A 24,712-nucleotide genomic window follows, 5' to 3' on the forward strand; every position below is an offset into this window, starting at 1 on the left:
GAAGTGTGCTCTCTACCCCAACTATAGAGGACTGTGAGAGGGAGGGATGTCCCTAAAACTCCTTCAGGACTGAATAGGTGGCACCAGTGTCCAAAAGGAAAGCGATGGGCCTACCTGCTACCACAATGGTTACCCTGGGCTCCTGTACAGTGATGGTAGTGGTCGGATGGAGGAGTCCCGGGCCCCCTCAATCATCAGTTGTCAGACCCAGAACGTCTATGTGTGGACTGTTAGAGCTGGATGGCCTGGCACCTCTCGGTTTGTGAGCACAGTCAACAGCCCAGTGTCCCTCCTGATGGCACTTAGAGCATGGACTGGGGGACTTCCGGGGATTTGGGCAGGCTCTGGCCCAATGGCCCATTTGACCACATTTGAAACATGGACCAGGAGGTCTTCCTGGCTGCTTCTTAGGAAGTGAGGCTACCCGAGCACCAGTGGTTGGGGTAGGTTGAAAGGCCTTAGCCAGCATTTGATATTTTTGTTTACAGGCCTTTTCATCTCTTCCATTATATACTTTGAAGGCCACTGCCAGGACTTCTGCCTGAGGAGTTAAGGGTCCTTTCTCTAGACGTTTAAGTTTAGCCTTAATGTCAGGGAAACTCTGGGTGAAGAAGTAGGTCATTAATAATTGTCTCCCATCTGGGGCCTCAGGGTCTATGTTTGTATAAAGTAAAAGAGCTTTGGTGAGGGGGTCTAGGAACATAGAGGGATTCTCATTTTATCCTGAATAAGCTCTTGGAGTTTTTCATAGTGAATGGCTTTATTGGCTGACTTCCTAAGACCCACCACGAGGCAGGTGATGAATTGATCTCGACTGGTGACTCCCCCTGCTGTATTATAGTCCCAGTTAGGGTCTTGGTCAGGAACCCCCTCAGCACCAGTTGGATGAGCTGGAGTAGTTTGGTGAGCCTCATTGTCATGAGTTCTAGCCTGTTCCCAGACTCGCCTACGCTCCTCGGCCAAAGTGTGTTGGATAGGATCATGTGAATATCATGAAAGGTAAGATCATATGACTGAGTTAGGTACTGGAACTCTTTTATGTAAGTAGCTGGGTTGGAGGTGAAAGAGCCTCATCTTTTCTCAGTTTGAGATATGTCAGAGACAGAGAAAGGGACATGGATGTGGATGGCACCCTCTGTACCGGCTACTTCCCGTAGTGTGGCCAGGATCTGGGTTCGAGAGCGAGTGACTGGAGGGCTTGGTGCAGGACTGAGTGAGGGAAGGGGAACTGGTTGTGGATGAGGAGAAGGTGCTGTGGCTCCTGCATTGGCACTCGGGGAGCTGGGAGGGTTAGGATTTTGATCTTGCAGAGAAGGAGGTTGGGGCAGGAGAGGAACTGGTGGTTGATGGGAAGCTGTAGGGATTTGAGATTGGTAGGGAGGAGGTTCATCAGCAGGGTCAAGGTCAGAGGACATGGTGGGAATTGGTAGGTGGTAGCATGAAGTTTTTTAGAGCGAGGAGAAAATGTTTAGGACTGCAAGGGAGACAACGTGCAGGCTTTGTTCAGAGGTAGGAGAAAGCCTGGATATAGGGTATCTCTTTCCATTTGCCTGTGCGCTCACAGAAGTTGTATAAGTTGCAGAGAATTTTAGGACTAAAGAGCCATTGGGAGGCTGTTTAGACTGATTGTCCAAGGAATATTGTGGGCAGATCTCATTACAGTAGCGAATAAGCTTAAAAGGTTTGAGGTCTGGAGTGAGGTGGAGGGGTTTTAGATCATTGAGTAAGCACCCTAGCGGTGAATTTGTGGGAATGGAGGGGCCAGATCCCATGGTGAGAATGAGACAATTCCCAAGTCGCTGAGGCATCCCAGAGCGATTGAGAAGGTCACGGAGAAGACCAGACACAGTTAGGGGGTTGTCACCACCTTTAACCAGGCTGTCGAGGTGAAAACGCTGAGGAGGCTTGGTACCTGATACCAGGAGTTTACAAGTAGATAGAGAGACCGGGCCTTAGTGAATGAGGATTCTTACCATGGGGAGGCAGGGAGGGGTTTACTATGGGGATCTACCGTGACTCTGAAAGTCATGTTTGGGGGTTCCCCTGTGCCAGAGGAGCCTTGGGGGTTCCGGACACTCAACGGTCACTTCCCCGGTTCCAAAGGGACATTTAAGTTGACCATGAAGGGGAGACTTACCAAGTTGAAGGCCAATGTTGGGCAAGAAGACGAGCGACCTGGGAAATGAATGATTAGCCTGTGGACGAGGATTGGGCAGTGAGGGTTCCCAAAGCAGCTCAGATTCTCAGAGGAAGAGCAAAGTCAATGGGAGAACCTCATCTGAGTCACGGCACCAATGAAAGAGTATCTCACCACAACCCTCCTTACCCCAGAACAAGTCAGGAGACACGGGCCCACACAAGAGATTCTATTATCTGAAAGAGAAAATGGCTGCCCCTAGAGAGAGGGAGCAGCATCTTGTGGGTGAGGAAGCATGTTTTTAAGGAGTACGACCATCTGGTCATTGGCGATTGGATCTTAAGGGGTGGGCAACCATCTGTTCATTGGTGATTGGATCTTAAGGGGTGGGGGTCTTAGCATGCCAGAATTTGCCTTCACTTCTTGTTCTTTTCTTCCTTCCTTCCTGAATATATAAAGGAAGGCATTACTATAAAGAGTCCTTCCCCAGAGGAAACTTATGCCCTAGGTGGGAGATGGGACACATTCATAAATTACCATAACACAAAGTGACAGTGTAATAAGTGTGGCTATAGGGTGGGTGAACCATGTATGTATGCAGCCATTTGGGTGCTTTCTCAATTTGGCCAGCAGCTTCTCGGTCACTGCAGGAGCAGCATTATCCTAGGTTGCCCCATCTTAGGTGGCCTTTGGGAGTTGTTCCTGGAAGTCAGCCTAGACTCTGTTTCTTCTGCTTTTCCAAGGATTCTGTAATCTATTTAATGGATGTAACAAATATATTTTTGTTAGGGAAAAAAAGAACAAGTGGGCTCTAAGGAATATTGTTCTCTACTATTCCCATTTCTCCAAGGTAAGTAAGTTACAGGTGATTTCAGTGTTTTTTTAGGGTTTTAGAATAGTTATGTTAGGTTTTTACCTTGCTTATCAAATATATATGTAAATACATATTCAAGTAATCTTAAAATCGTTCCTCCAAATGTTGTCTAAAAGTTGGGGATCACATTTATTTGTACAAATACCATGTTTGCTAAATGAGTAATTTTAGGAGGCTAAGTAATGAAATTAAAAAATAATAATAGTCAATACACAAGAGACAAATGAACCATTAGCTTACCTCTATTTCATACTACTGTTTCTATTCTTCTTACCACTTATCGCAGACTTTATTTGTATGATTGGTTATTGTCTGTTTCTTATTAGAATGTCAGCCATAAAGGCAGGCTTATTCTCTCAGTAACTACAAATAGCACAGTGCTTGGTCCAAATTAAGAGCTCAATGGTCTGCTTTAGGTAACAGAAGAATTTCTTTTTGAAAATGAGAAAGAAATCTAGGTTAACAAGTAGTTATTAAATTCTATTTAACTCCTTCCATTGGTGAAAAAAATGATGACTAATGTGGATAAAGTGAAGATAACTGTGGCCAGGATTCTCACCTGGCCCTGGTCATTTAGCTCACTACACATGTGTGGTCAATGTGTTGTTACTGACTTTATATAAAGAGCCCTGCCCAGTGTTCTGGGAGACATGGTGGCATGGCTGCAAGGTTATGGGAGAGTAGATCAGAGGCTGGAGTGGTGGCAGTATTGAGGACAGAGACTGAAATGGCTGCACCGGTAGAGAGACTCAGAGGCAGAGACCTGCTTGCTGCATGCAGACTCACTCTGAGTGGATGGGATTCTAGTGGTTGACCTGCCACTGTGGAAATAAAATGGTATAACCTTTTTACTCCAAGAATGTTCTACTGTAATTTCTTTGGTCACATTAAATCCATAGTGAACTTGCCTGGGGCTGAAACCCATTGGCAAAATGACTGATTAAAATCTGCCCTAGATCCACCCTTCTGGTTTTAAACTGATTATGCCTCAGGTTAGTTTCTTCGTTGGTACCATAGTTTTTATGCTCCAGTAAGATGTAATACATTTTTTAAAAAATACTATTTCAAGAAGGAAGGAAATTTTCTACAATGTTGGGGCATCTCCATGAGATCTTGTCCTTTAATTAGGAAGAGTAATATGCTTTGATTTATATTGGAGATAGCCTTGTAAACTAATCCCTGGGTCCTCTGTGTTGGGATCACCCTTGTACTACTTAGGGGCCTTAGGAAATAGCTCATTCTATGATTGGAATTTCAAGTCAAAACACATTTATCTGAGCAGGATTTTAATGATTTATCAAAGAGGAGAGGGATTTTCCAAAACACATCTGAACTTACCGAATTACTGATCCCATTAGCTATGATTTTTCTTAAGCACCTTTCTTTGAACAAAGCAATTACTGCTGAAATTATTAAATGTATTTTTCATAAAAGTTTTTTTTTTGAGAGGGCATCTCTCATATTTATTGATCAAATGGTTGTTAACAACATTTCATAAAAGTTTTTGACTAAGTTTTGTTTGATATTGGCTTTTACAGAAGCCCTGTAAAAGTAAATATTGTTTGAGAAGGCACTTTCAGAGCCCTTTCCTTTTCTCATTGAATTAGCTTTTTAAAAGTGCTATTCTTTGCAGAGAGTAAAAGCCTTTTTCCAGCTGTCCTATTGTGTAGTTCAAGGTCTATACTATTATCTGGCCCTGAGATTACAGGTAATTATGATAAAACAAACTTCATGTTTCTATAGTCTCAGACAGAAATCTGTTTGTGCCCAGGCCTTCATATAAGTTGTTTGTTAAATTCAGACTTCTTTCACCTGGGATAGCTGTGCCAACAGAGGTATCTAGCAGCAATAAGACTGCTTTAGGGCCATTTCTTTTTTAAAATCATGTAGCAGAATTCCACACTTACATATTATGTGTGTCTAAATGGGAAAATTATATATTTTAAAATAGGCATATTTGAAACAATAACTTTTTGCATGCAAAATATACCAAAGGCCACATGTCTTTGGCTTTGCTTGTCAAGTGGAGAGGCTGCCAGAACCATCTGGATCCATGGTTCTCATGCCCCAACGTCCTGCAAATTGACATGTAAGTAGACAACACACAAAGAAGCTCAGCCCGTGAGAAAGTGAGTTTGGGTGCTTGGGCTGGCCTCCTTTCTTTGTGTGTGGAGTTATTTCCAGATTTACTTCTATCCCATCTTAGTTTTTCAGAAAGTAGAGAGATTAAGTGTCTGGTATTTCAGCATGTTAGCTGCACAGGCAACATGAGGCTAGTACTCAGGCCACTGTTCAGTCTGTCATATGAAAGGAATTGCCTTTCAGGGGAGATTATAATTGTGTATGTAGCTACACAAATGCACATTCTGCCTGGAGGAAAATGCACTGAATGGGAGACCTTATGCTGCCACTCAGGTCTCTTTGTGGAATGCTGCATAAGATTCCCTTACCTGGCATAGTCAACTCTTTTGTGGTTAATGAGCCATCTTTTTGTATGATACCTACTTAAAAAAAATGATGAAGTGCAACATTCCCCAAGTGAGCTGCTTTTAAGGGCCCTGCAGCTTTGTCTAAGAATTTTGTACATTCCTGATGACATCATTTACAATGCTAGTAGTGCACAGACAGTAAACAAAAAATGATTTAGCATTCAAGCATTTAGACAAAACTTGAAAATGATAATAAGCTTTAAAAATAGTGAGCATTTGAGCTTAAACAACAAGCATGGCTGCAATCCTTTTTGGAATGTTGTGGGGAATTTGAGGTTCCTATGTCCAGGATCCTCACTGAACTTAAACCACCTGATGATGTAACTGGTCTGTTGCTAGGCTACTGCTTCCACACCTTTAGGCAGTAAGCTATTATTGTGCTATATAGAGAGCTCGGCCCAGTGCCCTGGGTGGAGGTAGAGACACTCGTGCTTGACCTACCGCCGGGAGAACAAGCCGGGTAATAAGCCTTTTCACTCCAAAGAACGTTTTGCTGTCAGTTTCTTTGGTCACACTGAATCCATAGAGAACTTGCCCAGGGCTGAAACCCATTGGCCAGACAATTGGCGAAAGTCGGCAGGACTCACTGTAGACCAAGGAAAAAGACAAGCTGCTCTTAAGGGAGGGGTGCTTCAGCGGGCTGCTCCTGTGAATGGGGAAACAGTGAATCATCCCCTAATGGGTATGTGGTCTGAGGTGGCTTGCCTCCTAGAGGACTGGGCCCCACCCTAGGACTGGAGGCAAGTGGAGGTGACATCTGAGGCAGTAGGGGTGGCTCGATATAGTAAGCAGATCCTTTGAGAAACAGAGTGCCCATGAGTCAATGGGGACTATGGGTTGGCTGCTTCTCACAGTCTTAAAAAAGTCTACAGAGGAGCCCCAAGAAATGGCACCACGAGAACACGAGCTGCAGACTTCTGTGGATTCCCTGAGGAGGGAAATGGCATTTGGTTGGTCACCGACCCTTTTGGGGGCAAGAATTATGGCAAGACATGGGCCTGTGGTCAGACTAAAATAATTAAAGTATACCATGTGACAGGTCATTTGCCACTGGCATCCCCAGGAAATGATGAAGCAGATAAATTGGCCCAGATATGTTAGTTAGAAGGAAAGCCTGCCTCCGATGTTGCCCAATGGCTACATCAGCATTTTTGCATGCGGGGCAAAAGACAATGTGGGCTGTAGCCCGTTGGTGGGGCTTGCCTTTGACCTTCAAGGAAGTTAGTAGAGCTCGGCAGGAGTGTGTCGTGTGCTCCAAAAGGGACTTACACCGAGTTCCAAAGCAACATGGGACAATAGCTAAAGGGCCTATACCCCTTGTCAGGTGGCAGATAGACTGTATTGGTCCTCTACCTGTGTCAGAAGGATATCGGTATGCGTTCACTTGTGTGGACACAGCTACTGGACTTCTGGTTGCTTTTTCTACCTGTTGTGCAGACCAGTGGATGACCAAAAGAGGCCTGGAGCATCTCTTTGCTGCCTATGGCTGACCACAGGTAATTGAGAGTGATCAGGACATCTATTTTACTGGACATACAGTGCAGGAATGGGTGTGACAGCTGGGAATCAAATGAAAGTTTCATGTGCCATACAATCCTACCGCAGCAGGCATGATAGAGAGGCACAATGGCTTGTTAAAATCCGGATTAAAGTCAGATACCAATAGTATGTGGAAATGGTCAGTCCACTTATGGACTGTGCTATGGTGTTTGAATGAGAGACCTGCAAAAGGGAGCCCTGAGCCCAGTAGACATGTTAACACATATGGCTGCCTCCCCTATACTGCAAGTACAAACCAAGGAAGAATTACTGAAGCAGAGGTTCAGCCACCAGAATAACATCTTGCTGCCAGAACCAACTGCACTGAACCCCGGAGACTCCATTGAGTGGATGTGGCCTTGGACCTTTTGACACATGGACCAACGATGGCTGGCTCTCCTGGCACCTTGGGGACAAGACTTGGAAGCTGGCCTCCTGTGTATTCCTGGAATAACAACAGAGTGGCTACCAAAGATCACAGTAGTATATCCTGAATGGCCAGAAGGTAGGAGCATCTTAACAGGGAGTTTTGTTTTATCATTATGGACAGTGCATGCACCTCCAGTAGCACTATATATAGACCCTTCAGTAACCCCCATGGGGAAAGGACTAAAAGTATGGTATATTAGATCTGGAAGAGACCCCCTTTCTGCTACAGTCCTATCACAGGACCACTCTGTTGCATGCATCCTACCTGATGGACAAGATTTGCGTATGTTGGTGGCATTAAAACATGTGTCTTATTGCCCCTAAATTCTTTGTGGATTGGGAACTTCCTCTGGCTTGAGGTTATTATAATTTTTGTTATTAGGAACCTCCTCTGGCTTGAAGATTATTATAATTTTTGTTACCTGTATCAAAATCTTGCTGTATCTTAATTTTTATTATCTCTAAGTTGTTGTTATCCTCTGTTGCTATTATGGAATCTGGTTCCAGTGCTCCGGTTTTCTCGCACAGGGACCATTGCAGAAGATTGGAAGCATGTAGATTGTAAGGCGAGAATCCTGGAGGGGTGGAGTGTGGGGAAGTTGAGGTTCCTATGGCCAGGATCCTCACTGAACTTAAACCACCTGATGATGTAACTGGTCTGTTGCTAGGCTACTGCTTCCACACCTTTAGGCAGTAAGCTATTATTGTGCTATATAGAGAGCTCAGCCCAGTGCTCTGGGTGGAGGCAGAGATGCTAGTGCTCGACCTACTGCTGAGAGAACAACCGGGTAATAAGCCCTTTCACCTCAAAGAATGTTTTGCTGTCAATTTCTTTGGTCACACTGAATCAATCCATAGTGAATTTGCCCGGGGCTGAAACCCATTGGCAAGACTAATGTGATGCATTGAAAGATGACTATAGAGAAAACTAGAAGCTTAACACTTTTGAATATGTAAAGTTCAGACTTGAGTCCCTGGCCTAGTGTTAATCCCAAGCAGTATGTCTAGTCAGTGGGTAAAATACAAGCTACCATGTGAGTAAGTCAGTTAATTCCTTCAGCCATATAGCATTTCACCTAAAAGAAAGGAAAAGGTAATATTACCATCTACTTCACAGAAATGTTAGAGATTGAGAAAATAATGTGGAGCTCTTTATAAGGATTTTTTTGAAAGTAGAAAACACTATTATGATTTTCCTTGATTAAATTATCCCCCAAACCATTGATAAAAGCTACCTCGGTTGGGGGAGGGGGTGCTCAAGATGGTGGTGTGAGTAGGATGGCAGAAATCTCCTCCCAAAACCATGTATATTTTGAAAATATAGCAAATACAACTATTCTTAAAAGAGAGACCAGAAGGTACAGTACAACAGCCAAGCTACGTCTACATCTGCGAGAACCAGGATCTCACAAAAACAGTAAGATACAAAACTGTGACATGGCAGGACCCAAGCACTTCCCCCACCCCAGGTCACTGGCGGGAGGAAAAGAATCAGAGTGGGGAGAGAGTGGAAGCACAGGACTGCTGAATAACCAGACATAGCAATCTGCACTGGGAGCACAGACACACATTGCATGGTGTACTGGATATTAGAGAAACGGAAAAGTAAAATCTGAGACAGAGACTGTGAGTGGGTCCCCACAGTCAGGTGCCCTGGGACAAAGAAAGACAGGCACTTTAAAAGTCTTAAAGGAACAAGGGTTTAACAGGTGGAATTTATCTCCCACAAACCACTTCTACAGGGTATTTTAAAGGGACTGCTCTAGACGAAGTACTCCTATGGCTAAGTAGATGTCACCAGAGAAAACAGAATCAGAGCAAAGAAAGCAGATCAACCAAATACTAACTAAGGCAAAAAATAAAATCAGCTATCCACAAAAGGAGTTGAGGCGGGCACAACAGAGTACAGAATAAAACACCTAATATATAAAGAGTGGAGGAGGAAGAGGAAGAACAGGAAGAGAGAGAAATAAAGAATCATCAGACTGTGCTTATAATAGTATAATAAGTGAGTTAAAGTTAGACAGTTAGATAGTAAAGAAGCTACGCTTGAACCTTTGGTAACCACAAATCCAAAGCCTGCAATGGCAGTAAGTACATATCTATTGATAATCACCCTAAATGTAAATGGTCTGAATGCACCAATCAAAAGACACAGAGTAATAGAATGGATAAAAAAGCAGGATCCATCTACATGCTGCCTACAAGAGATTCACCTCAAACCCAAAGACACGCACAGACTTAAAGTGAAGGGATGGAAAAAGATATTCCATGCAAACAATAGGGAGAAAATAGCAGGAGTTGCAGTACTTTTATCACACAAAATAGACTTCAAAACAAGAAAGTAACAGGAGATAAAGAAGGACATTGCATAATGATAAAGGGATCAGTTCAACAAGAGGATATAATGATTATAAATATCTGTGTACCCAACACAGGAGCACTGACATATGTGAAACAAATACTAAAAGAATCAAAGGAGGAAATAGAATGTAATGCATTCATTTTAGGAGACTTCAACACACCACTCACTCTGAAGGACAGATCAACTAGACAGAAAATATGTAAGGACAGAGACACTGAACAACACACTAAAACAGATGGACCTAACAGGCATCTACAGAACTCTACACCCAAAAGCAGCAGGGTGCACATTATTCTCAACTGCACATGGAACATTTCCAGAATAGATCACATATTAGGCCACAAAAGCCTCAGTAAATTCAAAAAGATTGAAATTATGCCAACCAACTTCTCAGATCACAAAGGTATAAAAGTAGAAATAAATTGTACAAAGAGAACAAAGAGGCTCACAAACACATGGAGGCTTAACAACATGCTCCTAAATGATCAATGGATCAATGACCAAATTAAAACAGAGATCAAGGATTTTGTGGAGACAAATGACAACAGCACACTGCTGTATTTTACCAGACATTTAGAGAAGATGTAATACCCATTCTCCTTAAAGTTTTCCAAAAAATAGAAATGGAGGAAATACTTCCAAACTCATTCTATGAAACCAGCATCAGTCTAATACCAAAAACAGGCAAAGACCCTACAAAAAAAGAAAATTACAGACCAATATCCCTGATGAACATAGATGCAAAAATACTCAACAAAATACTAGCAAACCAAATTCAAAAATATATCAAGAGTGTCCCGACCTGCAGGACTATCAACGGGGGTCGACGACCTAGAGGAGAGAATTGAGAAAAAAAAAAAAAAGAGGGAGGCAAGGGTCACAAAGAACGACCAGCAAGACAGGATGTCTGATCAAGCTGGCACAGTTTATTGTTTGCAGGCTCAATTTATACATGTTAGCAAGTAAGGGGTGGATCAGGAGATAATTGGACCTTAGGTGGTGCCGGCGGGGAGGTGTAGAGGGGTGATTGGGTCTTGGTTGGCGCCGGCGGGAACAGAGGACCTGGAAGAGAAGCGGGGAGTTTGCCATTTTGGGGGTGGGGGCCCTTGGGAGGGAGGTTTTAAGGGAGGGGCTTTCCCCTGGGGCAGAGGGTGTTTCTTGATTAACAAGGACAGAAAAAGCACATGTTGCGAGGTAGCCTAACCACTAGCTCTAACCTAGAAAAGCACATGTTGCGAGGTAACCTAACCACTAGCTCTAACCTAGGAGTTCACTAAATGCGTTTCTTGGTAATAGGGGAAAACTTGTTTCTAATGCGTGGATGGATTCATTGTTGCTGACCTTACAGGAAAGACTTTACTCAAACGTTGCTGTTGTCTTAAGGCTTTTGTGACCAAATCTGCCTAAAGGCCCACAGGTTTACTCCCAACATCTCCCCCGTTTTTCTTATATTGGAACAGCCAGCCTAGCTCTGGCTGGGTCAAGGCCTGTGCCTGTCTTAGATTGTACGGCTGAAGGAAATCCTTACCCGTCATGGGGCTATAGTCTTCTAGCGACTATACCCTGTCTTAGGTTGGTATTCCCTATACAACCATATCTTACCCATCATTGGCTACCAGTCTTGACTTGATTTGTTGTAAGAATTAATAAAAAAGGGGGGGTACAGGGGTCTGATCCTCAGTGGGTACCTGGCATATGGGTACCTGGCGCGTGAGGAGAACTCCTTTAGTCTTACAGACTGTGCTGAAGAGAAGGGAGTTGCTTAATTACGCACAAAATGTCCTTATTTTTTGAGGAGAGGAAGATGCTGGACACAAACCTCTATGCAATCAGACATGTCCCTCAAGGCAGGTTTTTCGCTGCCGTTACCCTGGGTACTCAGCCAGCTTACTCAAGGACTCTTAGAAGAGTCATACTGACGTTCATATCTGCTGGAGGAGGGAGCTTCCTCATCATCGCTATCACGAGCGAGTCTGTGATAGTGGACTTGAATAGGCTTGCCAACAAGGGTGTCTATTTGCTTTTTTACAAGGCTCGTCAAATGTTTAAGAGCCCAAGGGCTGAAAGACAAGAGCAATATTAATCCTATGAGGGTGCCTAAGAGAGAGGGCAAAAGAGTAGTGAGCCATGGAGAGGTAGAGAACCAATTTTTATACCAACTTTCACTCTGCTCTCTTTCTATTCTTCTTTTCTCTAACCCTTCTCTGACCCTTCTCATACTATCTCTAACAACTTCTGTTTTGTCAGCATAGAAACAACACTCTTCTTTTAGGGCGGCGCAAAGCCCACCCTGCTGCAGAAAGAGCAGATCTAGCCCCCTGCGGTTTTGGAGAACTACTTCAGCGAGGGACGAGATCGAATCTGTCAGGTCAGAGATTCCTTTTTGCAATTCTTGGATATCTTGGTCTATAGTGGCACTGAGTTCGTGATAGCGAGAGTTAGAAAGAACTAGGGAAGAGATGCCCGTACCGGCACCTACAGCCCCTAGGCCAAGCAAAACAGCAATAGTAACAGCAGTAATGGGTTCTCAGCAAGAGCGTTTAGGGAGGGAAGGGTCTGAAGATTGTTCCCAGATATGGAAGAACTCGTCAGACCGGTAGTAAATAAGCCTGGGTATAACTTTTACGAGAACACAAAATCCATGTTCTTGTAATATGAGGTTGTAGACACAGGGGGTGAGTCCATCTAAGCAGGCCCACCAGGTGTCATTGGGGGGAACAATATATTGGGGTCCCCGTTCAATAGAGAAGATTTCTAGACAGAGGTGGGCATACCCACGAGGGATTTTTAGCAGAGTGTTAGTTATACAAGTCCCGTTACTGACTACCTGGGCTAAGGTTAGGCCTTCCCAACTAGTGCATTCCCAACGACAGTTGTAAGTATCATTGGAGGTGGAGAAATTGCCAGGGATGGCAGCACCTTCATAAAAGGGGGGGGGGGGAAGAGTGGTAACATAACTAACATTCGGCGGTAAGCTCAGGGGTGGTGGAATTAATACTAAGGAAGGTTTGATTTATGAGGGTGAAGACAAGGTCTTTAGAACTCGCTAAAGTGGGCACTGGCAGTGTAGGGGAGGGTTTAAGACTACTAGTTGTGAGGCTATGGTCAGGTGAGAGGGTGGAGGGCTTTGGTGGGGGAGGATGCTTCCCACCTAGGACTGTATTTGGGCCTATGGCAATGGAAGGGGTGGCAGGGAACTCTTTAAGGAGTTTAATACTAAAGGTGATGCCTTCATCATGATGGTCTTTATATAAGCGAAGACCCCAAGTATATCCTTGTGTCCAGCCTGGGGCTTTTTTCCCTGGTTTGGTGAATTTGACTGAAAGAGGGTCGCACCAACCTCTAGTAGTAGTATTCTCCTGGTTGCACCCTGGAACCACATCGTCTGACCAAAAAGCACTGTGGTGGGTATAATTGGCCTTGACAGTGATATAATCCTAGGAAGAGGAGGGCTTCCAATAAGTGTCTCCTGTGGTCTCACACCCCCATGACGCACAATAATAATCTGACTTGCCTCCACATTTATGAAGGAGGTGACGGGGCCGGTGCTGCCCGGGGCAAACATAAAAAGAGTATGACCTAAGAACTGACCGGCGTTCTGGGTCAGAGCAACCAGGGGAATCTAACGGCCCACGAAGGGCATGAGGTGCTGCACTTTGGTCAAAAAGATCTTCGACACCCCAAGGGGCTCCTGCACTGAGGGCCAGCTTACAGAGATCGGGCTGTAAAACGTTTGGCCACCAGACGTCTGGTGAGGTTTGAGAGCGGGACTAAACAACGTCTCCTCTTTCAGGCAGCACTATCCAGGTGTAGTTCCAGGGGAAATGCTGGGACTTTGCGGGTGGTGGTGCTGGCTGATGACTCAGAACTGTAGTCGTGATCAGGAGAACGAGGATTGTTGGTGACTGCATCTGCAATGGAAGGAGAATTTGTCTCAGGCAGAGAGGGAAACTCCAGTCTGGACAGTGGTAAGTTAGCAGTTTTAACTAGTCTCTCAGGGAGCCATCGAGGCTCGGAGTTTTGCTGGTCATAAATGCAGACGGACCCTCTGCCCCAGATTATAACAGGGTCAGGACCTTTCCATGCGAAGGTCAGTGGTTCTTTCTATTTTACTAATGCTTGAAGCTCATTGGTTTTTGGGTGCCATAACCGATCAGCAGCTGAGCGTCCATGGGAGTCGAGCATCAAGAAATTAATGACAAACAAGGCATGGCTAAGTTGGTTATGGGGGCTGATAGTTGTATACACGAGGGGATTGTTCTTGAGGCGGGAGAGCGTGTTTTTAAGTGTTTGATGAGCTCGCTCTACAATTCCTTGTCCTTGGGGATTATATGGGATGCCTGCGATATGTTTTATCTGGAAGTCAGAACAGAAGCGCTGGAATTTAGCTCCTGTGTAACCTGGCCCATTGTCGGTTTTTATCATCTTTGGCTTGCCTAGCACTGTAAAACAGTGCAAGGTGTGGGTAATGACATCTTTAGAAGCCTCTCCGGTAAGGGGCGATGCAAAAATAAAACCACTAAAGGTATTTATAGTAACATGAAGATATTTCATCTTTTTAAAGGGGGTGAAATGAGTGACATCCATTTGCCAAATTTCATTCGGGATCAGTCCCCGAGGGTTCACTCCTAAATGAGGAACAGGAAGATGTGGAGCACAGTCATTACATCTTTTGACAATTTCTCAGGCTTGCTCTCTGGTAATTTTGAACATGAGCCACAGAGTATTTGCTGAAAGGTGGTGGAGGGAGTGAGCATGCTGAGCTTGAGTTAGGGGTACACTACTAAAGGCTGGTGCTATTAAGGGAAGAGTATGGGTGGCTTGGTCAGCAAGGGCATTGCCTGCCGAAAGAGGGCCGGGGAGTCCTGTGTGAGCTCACAAATGACCAATAAAAAAGGGTTTGGAGTGTCGGACTATGAGATATTGAATTTGTTTGAACAGATCAGCGGCGTTAGATGAAGGTTTAATAAAGGGAGTGGTTTCTAGGAGAGGTACTGAGTGGGCTATATAAGAGCTGTCTGCATAAAGATTGAAAGGGATATTAGGGAGTGATTGGAACACTTGGAGAACTGCATAAAGTTCAACAAGTTGGGCAGATGAAAAGGAGGTGGACAGGGAGACAGGGGTTTTACCTTGAATAACATATGCTGCTTGCCCTGTTGCTGAGCCATCTGTAAAGATGAGGAGGGCTTCTTGAAAAGGAGAGGGGGAGGTAACTTTGGGAAAAACTAGGGGATGCAGTCTGTTAAACTGAATCAAAGGGTCAGTGGGATAATGATTATCTATGGTCCCAGCAAAGGAGGCACAAGCGATATCCCAGTTATCATTGGTTTGTAGCAACCAATCTATCTGCTCTGTAGTATATGGAACTACAATGATATCAGAATCTTTACCAAAATACTGTCTGCTTAATTTTCTCCCTTTTATGATAATAGAGGCAGTTAGGGAAAAGTAGGGTGTTATGACTTTTACAGGTTTGTTGGAGACGTAGACCCAAAGAAGAGGCTTGCCTTGTTGTTCAGGGGTCTTGGCTGACTGCCAAAAAACTCCTACTGAAGCATGGGTGGTGACACAAATGATAAGATATAAAGGAGAAGAGTAGTCAATCTGGAAAGAGGTTTGTAGAGAGATAGCTTGATTTATCTGTTCTATAGCAGCAACTGCTAAGGGCATTAGGGTGCGGAGGGAGAGGGGATGTGAGTCGCTTGCTAGTAAATTGTTTAAGGGAGTTAAGCTTTCAGGGGGAAGTTTCAGGTATGGCCTTAAAAACTGTAGGTTGCCTAGCAATTTTTGAAAGTCGTGCAGCATTTTGAGAGAGGAAGTTTGGAGCTCTATTTTGGGTGTGAAAATCCTGTGAGCCTGGAGGCTATAGCCTAGGTAAGTATAGGGTTCAGAAAATTGAATTTTATTGGGAGCAATTTTTAAATGAGAGGCCTCTAGGGTTTCTATAAGGTGTTGAAAACAGGCAATGCCTTGGGCTTCATCAGGAGAAGCAATAAGGATGTCATCCATATAATGAAGGAAGTAAATATGAGGCCATTGTCTCCTGACGGGGACTAGAACTCGAGCTATAAATTTTTGGGCTAGGGTAGGGCTATTCGCCATACCTTGGGGAAGAACGCACCATTGATACCTAGGCATTGGTTTGTTAAAGTTGATTTGGGGAAGGCTAAAGGCAAAATGAACACAATCATCAGGATGGAGAGGGATAGTAAAGAAGCAGTCTTGCAGGTCTATAACAATTTTATAATAGTTTATGGGTATGGCTGTGGGGGACGGGAGACCGGGCTGCAGAGCGCCCATAGGTACCATAACTTTATTAATGGCTCGAAGCTCTTGCAGGAGCCTCTAATTGCCTGATTTTTTTTGCAATGACAAAGATGGGGGTATTCCAGGGGGAATTGGAAGGTTCAGTATGACCTGCTGCCAGCTGCTCCTGTACAAGCTACGTGGCTGCATGTAATTTTTCTGTCTTCAGAGGCCACTGATCAACCCAGACAGGCTCAGTTGTTTTCCATGTTATTTTATCGGCATACTGCTGGGGTACAGGTATGATTGTGGCCTCTAGGAGAAAGGGAATCCTAGTCCCCTTTTTTGAGTATTTGATACGATGGTCACAGGAGTTTTAATGCCTTGTGCATTCTTTCCTAACCCTTGGCCTGGCAAGTAGCCTTGTGTCAGCATCTGCCTGGTCACTAACTCATTTGGGCTACACATAATAATATTCATTTGAGAGAGAATGTCTCGTCCCCATAAATTGACTGGAAGCTTAGGAATTACAAAGGGAATAACTGTCCCTGAATTCCCTTCTTGGTCTGACCAATGAATAGACTGGGAACTAACTTGAGGGTTTTGAGACTGCCCGATTCCTTGTAGGTGGGTAGTGGAGTCTGTAAGGGGCCAGGAAGAGGGCCACTGCTCTTTAGCAATAGCAGTGGCATCTGCTCCTGAGTCTAGGAGGCCTTGAAAGACTTTCTCATTTAGGGACAGAGTTAACATGGGGCGGGCACGCGTGATTTGTTGAGCCCAATAGACATCTGTGGTGCCGATGTCGCCCGTTTCGCGGTGCTCTTTAAGGTACTTGTTAGAGGAAGGGATAAGGGGTAAGAGGAGAAGTTTGGCAAGAGTAGTTTTTGCTGGGATGTATGCTGGGGCCCTTAAGCGTGGAGGCTAAGATTTGGATATCTCCCTTGAAATCTGGATCAATTACTCCAGGGTGTATTTGAAGCCCTTTTAGGGAGGCTGAAGTGCATCCCAGAATTAAGCCAAAGGTGTTAGGGGGGAGGGGTCCTTGGATGCCTGTCTGCAGAAGCTTTGCCCCTTCTTCTGGAGTCAATATTGTGCTGGTGGTGGAACAGAGGTCCAATCCTGGGCTGTTTTTTGTGGCTCTCCAGAGGTCTGAAATTGACTTTGGGTTACTGTCTGACATTGATTTTGGGTCGCTGTTGAGGGGATGAACCCAATTGCCCTGGGGTTCATCTTTTGCAGGGGGGCCGGCGGCTGCCCCCTGAAGGGGTTTCCCTGGTTCTTAACAGGGAGGGGCAGACCTTGTATATCGGTTTTTGACCAACAGTCTCTGGCCCAGTGATATCCTTTTTGACATTTGGGACAAGGGGTGGAGGGGGGAATGGATTAGTTGATTTAGGGGCGTTGCCTGAACCACTAGGGAGGGGCAGATTAAAGCTAGAATTGGGGGGTTGAGGGTTTCGAGGCAGTGGGCAATCTTTGGCAAAATGACCAGGCTGCTTGCAATTAAGGCAAGTTTTTTGTGTTGAGCTAATGCCTGCCCTTTGCAAGGCAACTCCAATAGCCAGTCCAATGGCATGACTAGTTCCGGCACCTGCGCAGAGGTGCACAAAGTCGAATACTGACTCTTTACGATGATGTCGAAGCAGGTCCTGGCAGACTGGATTGGCATTTTCAAAAACTAGCTGCTTGATAAAAGGGTTATCAGGCTCTTGGATTCTGAACACGCATTCGGCAGCCTCTGTAAGACGGCTGACAAAGGAGCTGTAGGATTCATCTGCTTCTTGCCATATCTTAGTAAGAGTGGCAGTAGCAACTCCTTTAGGGGGTAACTTTTTCCAAGCTCCGAGGCCAGCTTGTCTAACTTGAGCTAGGAGGCCGGTGGGAAAGTGTGCTTGGACTGCTAGAGTGTTATAAGGAGCTTCACCTAGAATTCTTTTTGCTGTCCAGTCCCGGGAACTGAGTCAAGTAAGATTTTTATTTTCAATTTCCTTTGCAAATTCGGCAAGCTTGGCTTTCCAGAGAACAAAGTCTCCTCCGCTTAAGGCTGCATGAGCAAGCTGATGGAATTCATTTGGGGCAAGCCAATCATTAGTGATAGATTCTAGCAGAGCTAGCGTAAACGGGGCCACAGGCCCATAATTGGAAACAGCTGACTTGAGCTTTTCCAAAGCTCGAATATCTAGAGGTGAAAAAGATGTTGCAGGAGGCCCGTCATTAGGATGCGGGCCCCCGTTAACTAGGTCCTCAGGGCCATCATCTAAATTGTGGTCATCACGCCACAAATCTCTTTTGGTTCCAACCCCAGGAGCAGTACTCACGGGATGTTCCTCATCTATATCAGGGTCACCACTTTCTTCTTCAGGGTTATCGGGGTCAAATAATCTAGGGGAGGGGCTCCGGGGAATAGAAACTCCACTCTTTAGGGAGACAGGGAAAGTTAAGACAGAGTTGGATGTTTTCTTTTGTTTTTGCCCAAGTGATTTTGAGGGGGGGGGACACTCTTAGGAGGAGGTTTTGGAATGTAAGTTATGTGAGTCAATTTGGAGAGCTCTTGATCTAAATCACGGATGGCCTGCAGGAGCTGAATTTGCTCTTTTCTGTTTCTGACCATGTGCCTGAGGACTGAGAGGTCATTTGTCATATGTAGACGCTCACGGGAGAGAGTTGATGAGACAGGAAACACTTGGTCAAGAACAGGGAAATAATAAGGTGGTGGTGGGAGGAAGGGAGGCAGGCTTACAGTTGGAGGGCGGGGCGTGGCGGCAGGAACAATAGCAGGGCCTTTAGATGGCCAGTCAGGATTATTATGGTGCCCTGCCCCTTCCTCTAGAGTGGCCTCATCAGCAGGACTAAGGGGCTCATCAGGGTTTAGGTCGATGAGAGTAGGGTAAATACTTGGGGGAGGAATAACAGGATCGGCAGAACTAACAAGGGGAGGGGACGGAGAAAGAGACTCAATTGTTGGCAAGGGCGGGAGTTTGTTTGGGTCCTGGGAAGGGTTTGTAGTGGGATCTGAAGGATGTGTTTTAAAAGAAGGGGAAGCTGGCCAGGAGGCTTTGGAAGGGGGATGAGAACAGGATTTCAAGGTTTTTTCTCCCTCAATAACAACTTTCTGTAAATCAGGCCATTCTCGATGAACGCGCAGGATATCATTAATGAGATTCCAATAGCTAAATGCTGACACAGGTACTTTTTCTGGACCAAAAACTCGGTAATAGTCTTGAAGGCAATCGCCCACGCGTTGCCATTTCTTTTCACTAATGGTCCCTTCTTGAGGGAGCCAAGGACAGACATCTTCTAGAAAGACAAAAAAAGTTTCAAATCTTTTTTCTTAACCCTTGTTCCTCGTGCCCTGAGGGACTCCTTGAGTCCAGCTATAAATAATTCTTCTTGGGAGGATTCTTGCCCCATAATAACTTACCGTCCTACTTCGTCGCCGGGGAAATACACACGAGTCTGTCTCACGCCGGGTTCAGAACGTGGAAACTCCGGCGAGGGTCTCGCTGCAGACACCTCCTTTCATGGGTGGGGTGGGCCCACCCCACCCTCCTGGGGGCGACGTTCTCTCCTCTTCGGTCTGTCAGGCCTAGGAGGCCCCACATTGGGCACCAGTTGTCCTGACCTGCAGGACTATCAATGGGGGTCGACGACCTAGAGGAAAGAATTGAGAAAAAAAAAAAAGAGAGGCAAGGGACACAAAGAACGACCAGCAAGACAGGATGTCTGATCAAGCTGGCACAGTTTATTGTTTGCAGGCTCAATTTATACAGGTTAGCAAGTAAGGGGTGGGTCAGGAGATAATTGGACCTTAGATGGTGCCGGCGGGGAGGTGTAGAGGGGTGATTGGGTCTTGGTTGGCGCCGGTGGGAACAGAGGACCTGGAATAGAAGCGGGGAGTTTGCCATTTTGGGGGTGGGGGCCCTTGGGAGGGAGGTTTTAAGGGAGGGGCTTTCCCCTGGGGCAGAGGGTGTTTCTTGATTAACAAGGACAGAAAAAGCACATGTTGCGAGGTAGCCTAACCACTAGCTCTAACCTAGAAAAGCACATGTTGCGAGGTAACCTAACCACTAGCTCTAACCTAGGAGTTCACTAAATGCGTTTCTTGGTAATAGGGGAAAACTTGTTTCTAATGTGTGGATGGATTCATTGTTGCTGACTTTACAGGAAAGACTTTACTCAAACGTTGCTGTTGTCTTAAGGCTTTTGTGACCAAATCTGCCTAAAGGCCCACAGGTTTGCTCCCAACAAAGAGGATCATATACCATGACCAAGTGGGATTCATCTCAGGGATGCAAGGATGGTACAGCATTCGAAAACCCATCAACATCATTCACCATATCAACAAAAAGGACAAAAGCCACATTATCATCTCCACAGATGCTGAAAAAGCATTTAACAAAATACAACATCCATTCATGATAAAAACTCTCAACAAAATGGTTATACAGGGCAAGTACCTCAACATAGTAAAGGCCCCATATGACAAACCATAGCCAACATCATACTCAACTGCAAGAAACTGAGAGCTTTTCCCTTAAGATCGGGAATGTGACAAGGATGCCCACTCTCCCCACTTTTATTCAACATAGGAAGGAAGCAGTCAAACTGTCACTGTTTTCAGATGACATGATATTGCTAAAAACTCCACTCCATAATTACTAGAACAAATATCTGAATTTTGCAAAGTTGCAGGATTCAAAATTAAAACACCAAAATCTGTGGCTTTCCTATACACTAATGATGAACTAGCAGAAAGAGAAATCAGGAAAACAATTCCATTCACAATTGCATCAAAAAGAATAAAATACCTAGGAATAAACCTAACCAAGGAAGAGAAAGACCTATGCTCTGAAAACTACAAGACACTCTTAAGAGAAATCAAAGAGGACATTAACAAATGGAAGCTCTTGGCTAAGAAGAATTAATATTGTCAAAATGGCCATCCTGCTTAAGCAATCTACAGATTCAATGCAATCCCTATCAAAATATTGACAGCATTCTTCAACGAACTGGAGCAAATAGTTCTAAAATCCATATGGAATCACAAAAGAACCTGAATAGCCAAAGCAATCCTGAGAAGGAAGAATAAAGCAGGGGCAGTCTTGCTTCCCAACTTCAGGCTTTAGTACAAAGCCACAGTAATCAAGACAATTTGGTACTGGCACAAGAACAGACCCACAGATCAGTGGAGCAGAATAGAGAGTCCATATATGAACCCAAACATATATGATCAATTAATATATGATAAAGGAGCTATGGATATATAATGGGGAAATGACAGCCTCTTAAACAGCTGGTGTTGGCAAAACTGGACAGCTACATGCAAGAATGGAACTGGATTATTTTCTATCCCCATACACAAAAGTAAATTCAAAATGGATCAAAGACCTGAATGTAAGTCATGAAACCATAAAACTCTTAGAAAAATACATAGGAAAAAACCTCTTGGACATAAACATGAGCAACTTCTTCATGAACATACATCCCCGGGCAAGGAATACAAAAGCAAAAATGAACAAGTGGGACTATATCAAGCTGAAAAGTTTCTGTACAGCAAAGGACACCATCTATAGAACAAAAAGGCATCTTGCAGTATGACTGAATGTATTCATAAATGACATATCTGATATAGGGTTCACATCCAAAATATATAAAGAGTTCATGCATCTCAACAAACAAAAAGCAAATAATCCAATTAAAAAATGGGCAGAGAATCTGAACAGACACTTCTCCAAATACCTCAGGTGGCCAACAGGCACATGAAAAGATGCTCCACATTGCTAATCATCAGAGAAATGCAAATTAAAACCACAATGAGGTATCACCACACACCAGTTAGGATGGCCAACATTCCAAAAGACAAACAGCAACAAATGTTGGTGATGATGTGGAGAAAGGGAAACCCTCCTACACTGCTGTTGGGAATGTAAATTTGTTCAACTATTGTGGTAAACAGTATGGAGTTTTTAAAAAAATTCAAAATAGAAATACCATTTGACCCAGGAATTCCACTCCTATGAATTTACCCCAAGAATGCAGGAGCCCAGTTAGAAAAAGACATATGCACCCCTATGTTTATTGCAGCACTATTTAAAATAGCCAAGAAACGGGAGCAACCTAAGTGTCCATCAGTAGAATGGATAAAGAAGAGGTGGTACATATACACAATGGAATATTATTCAGCCATAAGAAAGAAACAAATCCTACCATTTGCAACAACATGGATGGAGCTAGAGGGTATTATGCTCAGTGAAAGAAGCCAGTCTGAGAAAGACAAGTATCAAATGATTTCACTCATCTGTGGAGTAGAAGAGAAAAGAAAAAACTGAAGGAGCCAACAGCAGCAGACTCACAGAAGCCAAGAATGGACTTAATAGTTACCAAAGGGAAAGGGATTGAGGAGGATGGGTGGGAAGGGAGGGATAAGGGGGGGAAAAGGGGCATTACGATTAGCACACATAATGTGGGTGGGGGAGTCACAGCGAAGGCAGTACAACACAGAGAATACAAGTAGTGATTCTACAGCATCTTACTATCCTGATGGACAGTGACTGTAATGGGGTATGTGGTGGGGACTTGATAATGGGGTGAGTCTAGTAACCGTTATGTTGCTCATGTAATTGTACATTAATGATACTAAAATTTAAAAAAATTTTCTTTGATTGAAAAAAAAGGCTACCTCACACGTGTCAGAAAGATTTAATTAATATATGTCAGATGTCTTAAAGTATTTAATGAGACCTAAAATTGACTCTCTTTCTTGATAGTCAACAAACCACTAACCCTAATGTTTAGCCACTCGATTTACTTAAAAAGTCTTAGATGTGCAGTCAGTCTTTTATTTAATTTTCAAGAATTGGCATGGTAGAGAATGGTGAATACATGGAAAAAAATAGGTTAGGTTTTCAGGAAGAATAACCTTGCCTTTTTGCCTTCAGTGTTATGCCCACGAATAGCCTTTAGAGTTTTGCTTATCTTTGTTGCTATGACTGGACATAGAGACTGTTATTTATTTATTTATTTATTTATTTATTTAATTAATTTATTTATTGTTCTGTTCTGTTCTTTTTTTTTTTTTATTAAGGTATCGTTGATATACAATCTTACGAAGTTTCACGTGAACAACACTGTGGTTACTACAGTCATCCATATTATCAAGTCACCCCCTACACCCCACTGTCCAACAGCATAGTAAGACGCTATAGAGTCACTACTTGTCTTCTCTGTGCTATACTGCCTTCCCTGTGACCTACCTACATTATGTGTGCTAATCATAATGCTGCTTAATCCCCTTCACCCTCCCTTTGCATCCACTCTCCCCATCCCCTTCCCTTTGGTAACTCCTAGTCCCTTCTTGGAGTCTGTGAGTCTGCTGCTGTTTTGTTCCTTCAGTTTTGCTTTGTTGTTATACTCCACAAAAGAATGAAATCATTTGGTACTTGTCTTTCATAGAGACTGTTTTGACCTCTGCTCTTCAGTTAATATTTGTTTTTGATCTCATATTTTAAAGGAGAAACAAACTTATTTAAGTGGTTGATTTGTCTTACATTGTGAACTTTTTCTTATCATATTTCCTAGTAGTTAAGAGAAAGTAACTATTGTTGGAGGACCTGGCATCAGTCTCCCCAGTTGGAAAGTTCTTAAACTCAGCTAAGTAATAAAAACAGTTTCAGTTGTTATTTTTCGAGGAAAAGGGATATTGAAAATAATTTTTATATTTAAATGACAATTATTACTGATATCTCTTCTTCCACTTTTTTTTTTTTTTGGTATTTTCATAAGATTTTAAGCAAGAAACCTGAGAAGTCCCCTCAGGTAACTTTGCAAGTTTAGAATTTGGTCTTTTGCTTCCAAGTATAGTAACATTTGGATAACTTCACTTTCCAGATACCATTTCTATTAAATGACAGAAAATGGGAAGCACTGTTTCTTTTAAATCCTAAGCCACTAGGCAAAAATCATTTCTTGTACAGTTTTTCAAATACAGAGATAATATTACAACTTCTAAATAGTACAGTCCCCCAAATACTGTCTAAAGTGGGAAGTGTATTCAAACAGATGTTTTGCTCTGCCAGCGAGAGTCATTCTCATATCGGGGAGGACTGCACACAGATAGCAATCTCATTCAGTCCTCACAAGATATTTGTGAGTTAGGCATCAGGCTGATCCCCACTTTTCAAGGAGGAAACTGAGATTTAGGTTATGTAACTTGCTCAACAAGATCACTGAGTCAGTAAATGGGGAGGTGAAGCTCGAATGAAGTTTATCTGACTTTAAAGGCTGTGTTGCTACGGTGCTTTCTTTTAGGTCCTGTTACTTGTAAAGGCCCTCTTTCCCATTCAGTTCAATAAGGGTTTAAATGTCAGAACTTAATATTTTAACAGAAATTTCTATAGAATGTGTGATGTATTCCCTAGATTCTTTGGTATAATATATAAAACATAAGTTAACATTGTCTTGATGGCATGGTATCATTATTTTAGACATCATTATATTGTGCTGTAGATATGGTATAATGTTTAGTCATGAGGGTAGATGTTAGGAAATGGGGACTTAGAGAACTTAGGTAAATTTTCCAGTTTATATAGATGGCAGCTGTTGGAGCTAAGATTTGTCTGTAGTTCTTCCAA

General features: G+C 43.7%; 1 protein-coding gene across 5 annotated transcripts in view; it reads left to right on the forward strand.

The window, feature by feature from the left end:
• The window catches only part of CSTPP1 (centriolar satellite-associated tubulin polyglutamylase complex regulator 1), a 338,012-nt gene that overhangs the window by 11,757 nt on the left and 301,543 nt on the right, over window positions 1-24,712 (forward strand). For 2 of the 5 annotated variants that reach the window (XM_073216523.1, XM_036994078.2), the window contains exon 2: window positions 12,106-12,201. The exons of 1 other annotated variant lie outside the window; for it this stretch is intronic. In XM_073216523.1, coding sequence (XP_073072624.1) covers window positions 12,106-12,201 — 96 coding nt within the window. Of the gene's footprint in view, window positions 1-768; window positions 7,545-12,105; window positions 12,202-23,166; window positions 23,274-24,712 lie in introns of those variants that run through there. 2 more of the 5 variants (XM_073216526.1, XM_073216524.1) reach the window with 2 other exon arrangements.

The sequence above is a fragment of the Manis javanica genome, chromosome 11, assembly GCF_040802235.1.
Source record: "Manis javanica isolate MJ-LG chromosome 11, MJ_LKY, whole genome shotgun sequence".
Lineage (NCBI taxonomy): Eukaryota > Metazoa > Chordata > Mammalia > Pholidota > Manidae > Manis > Manis javanica.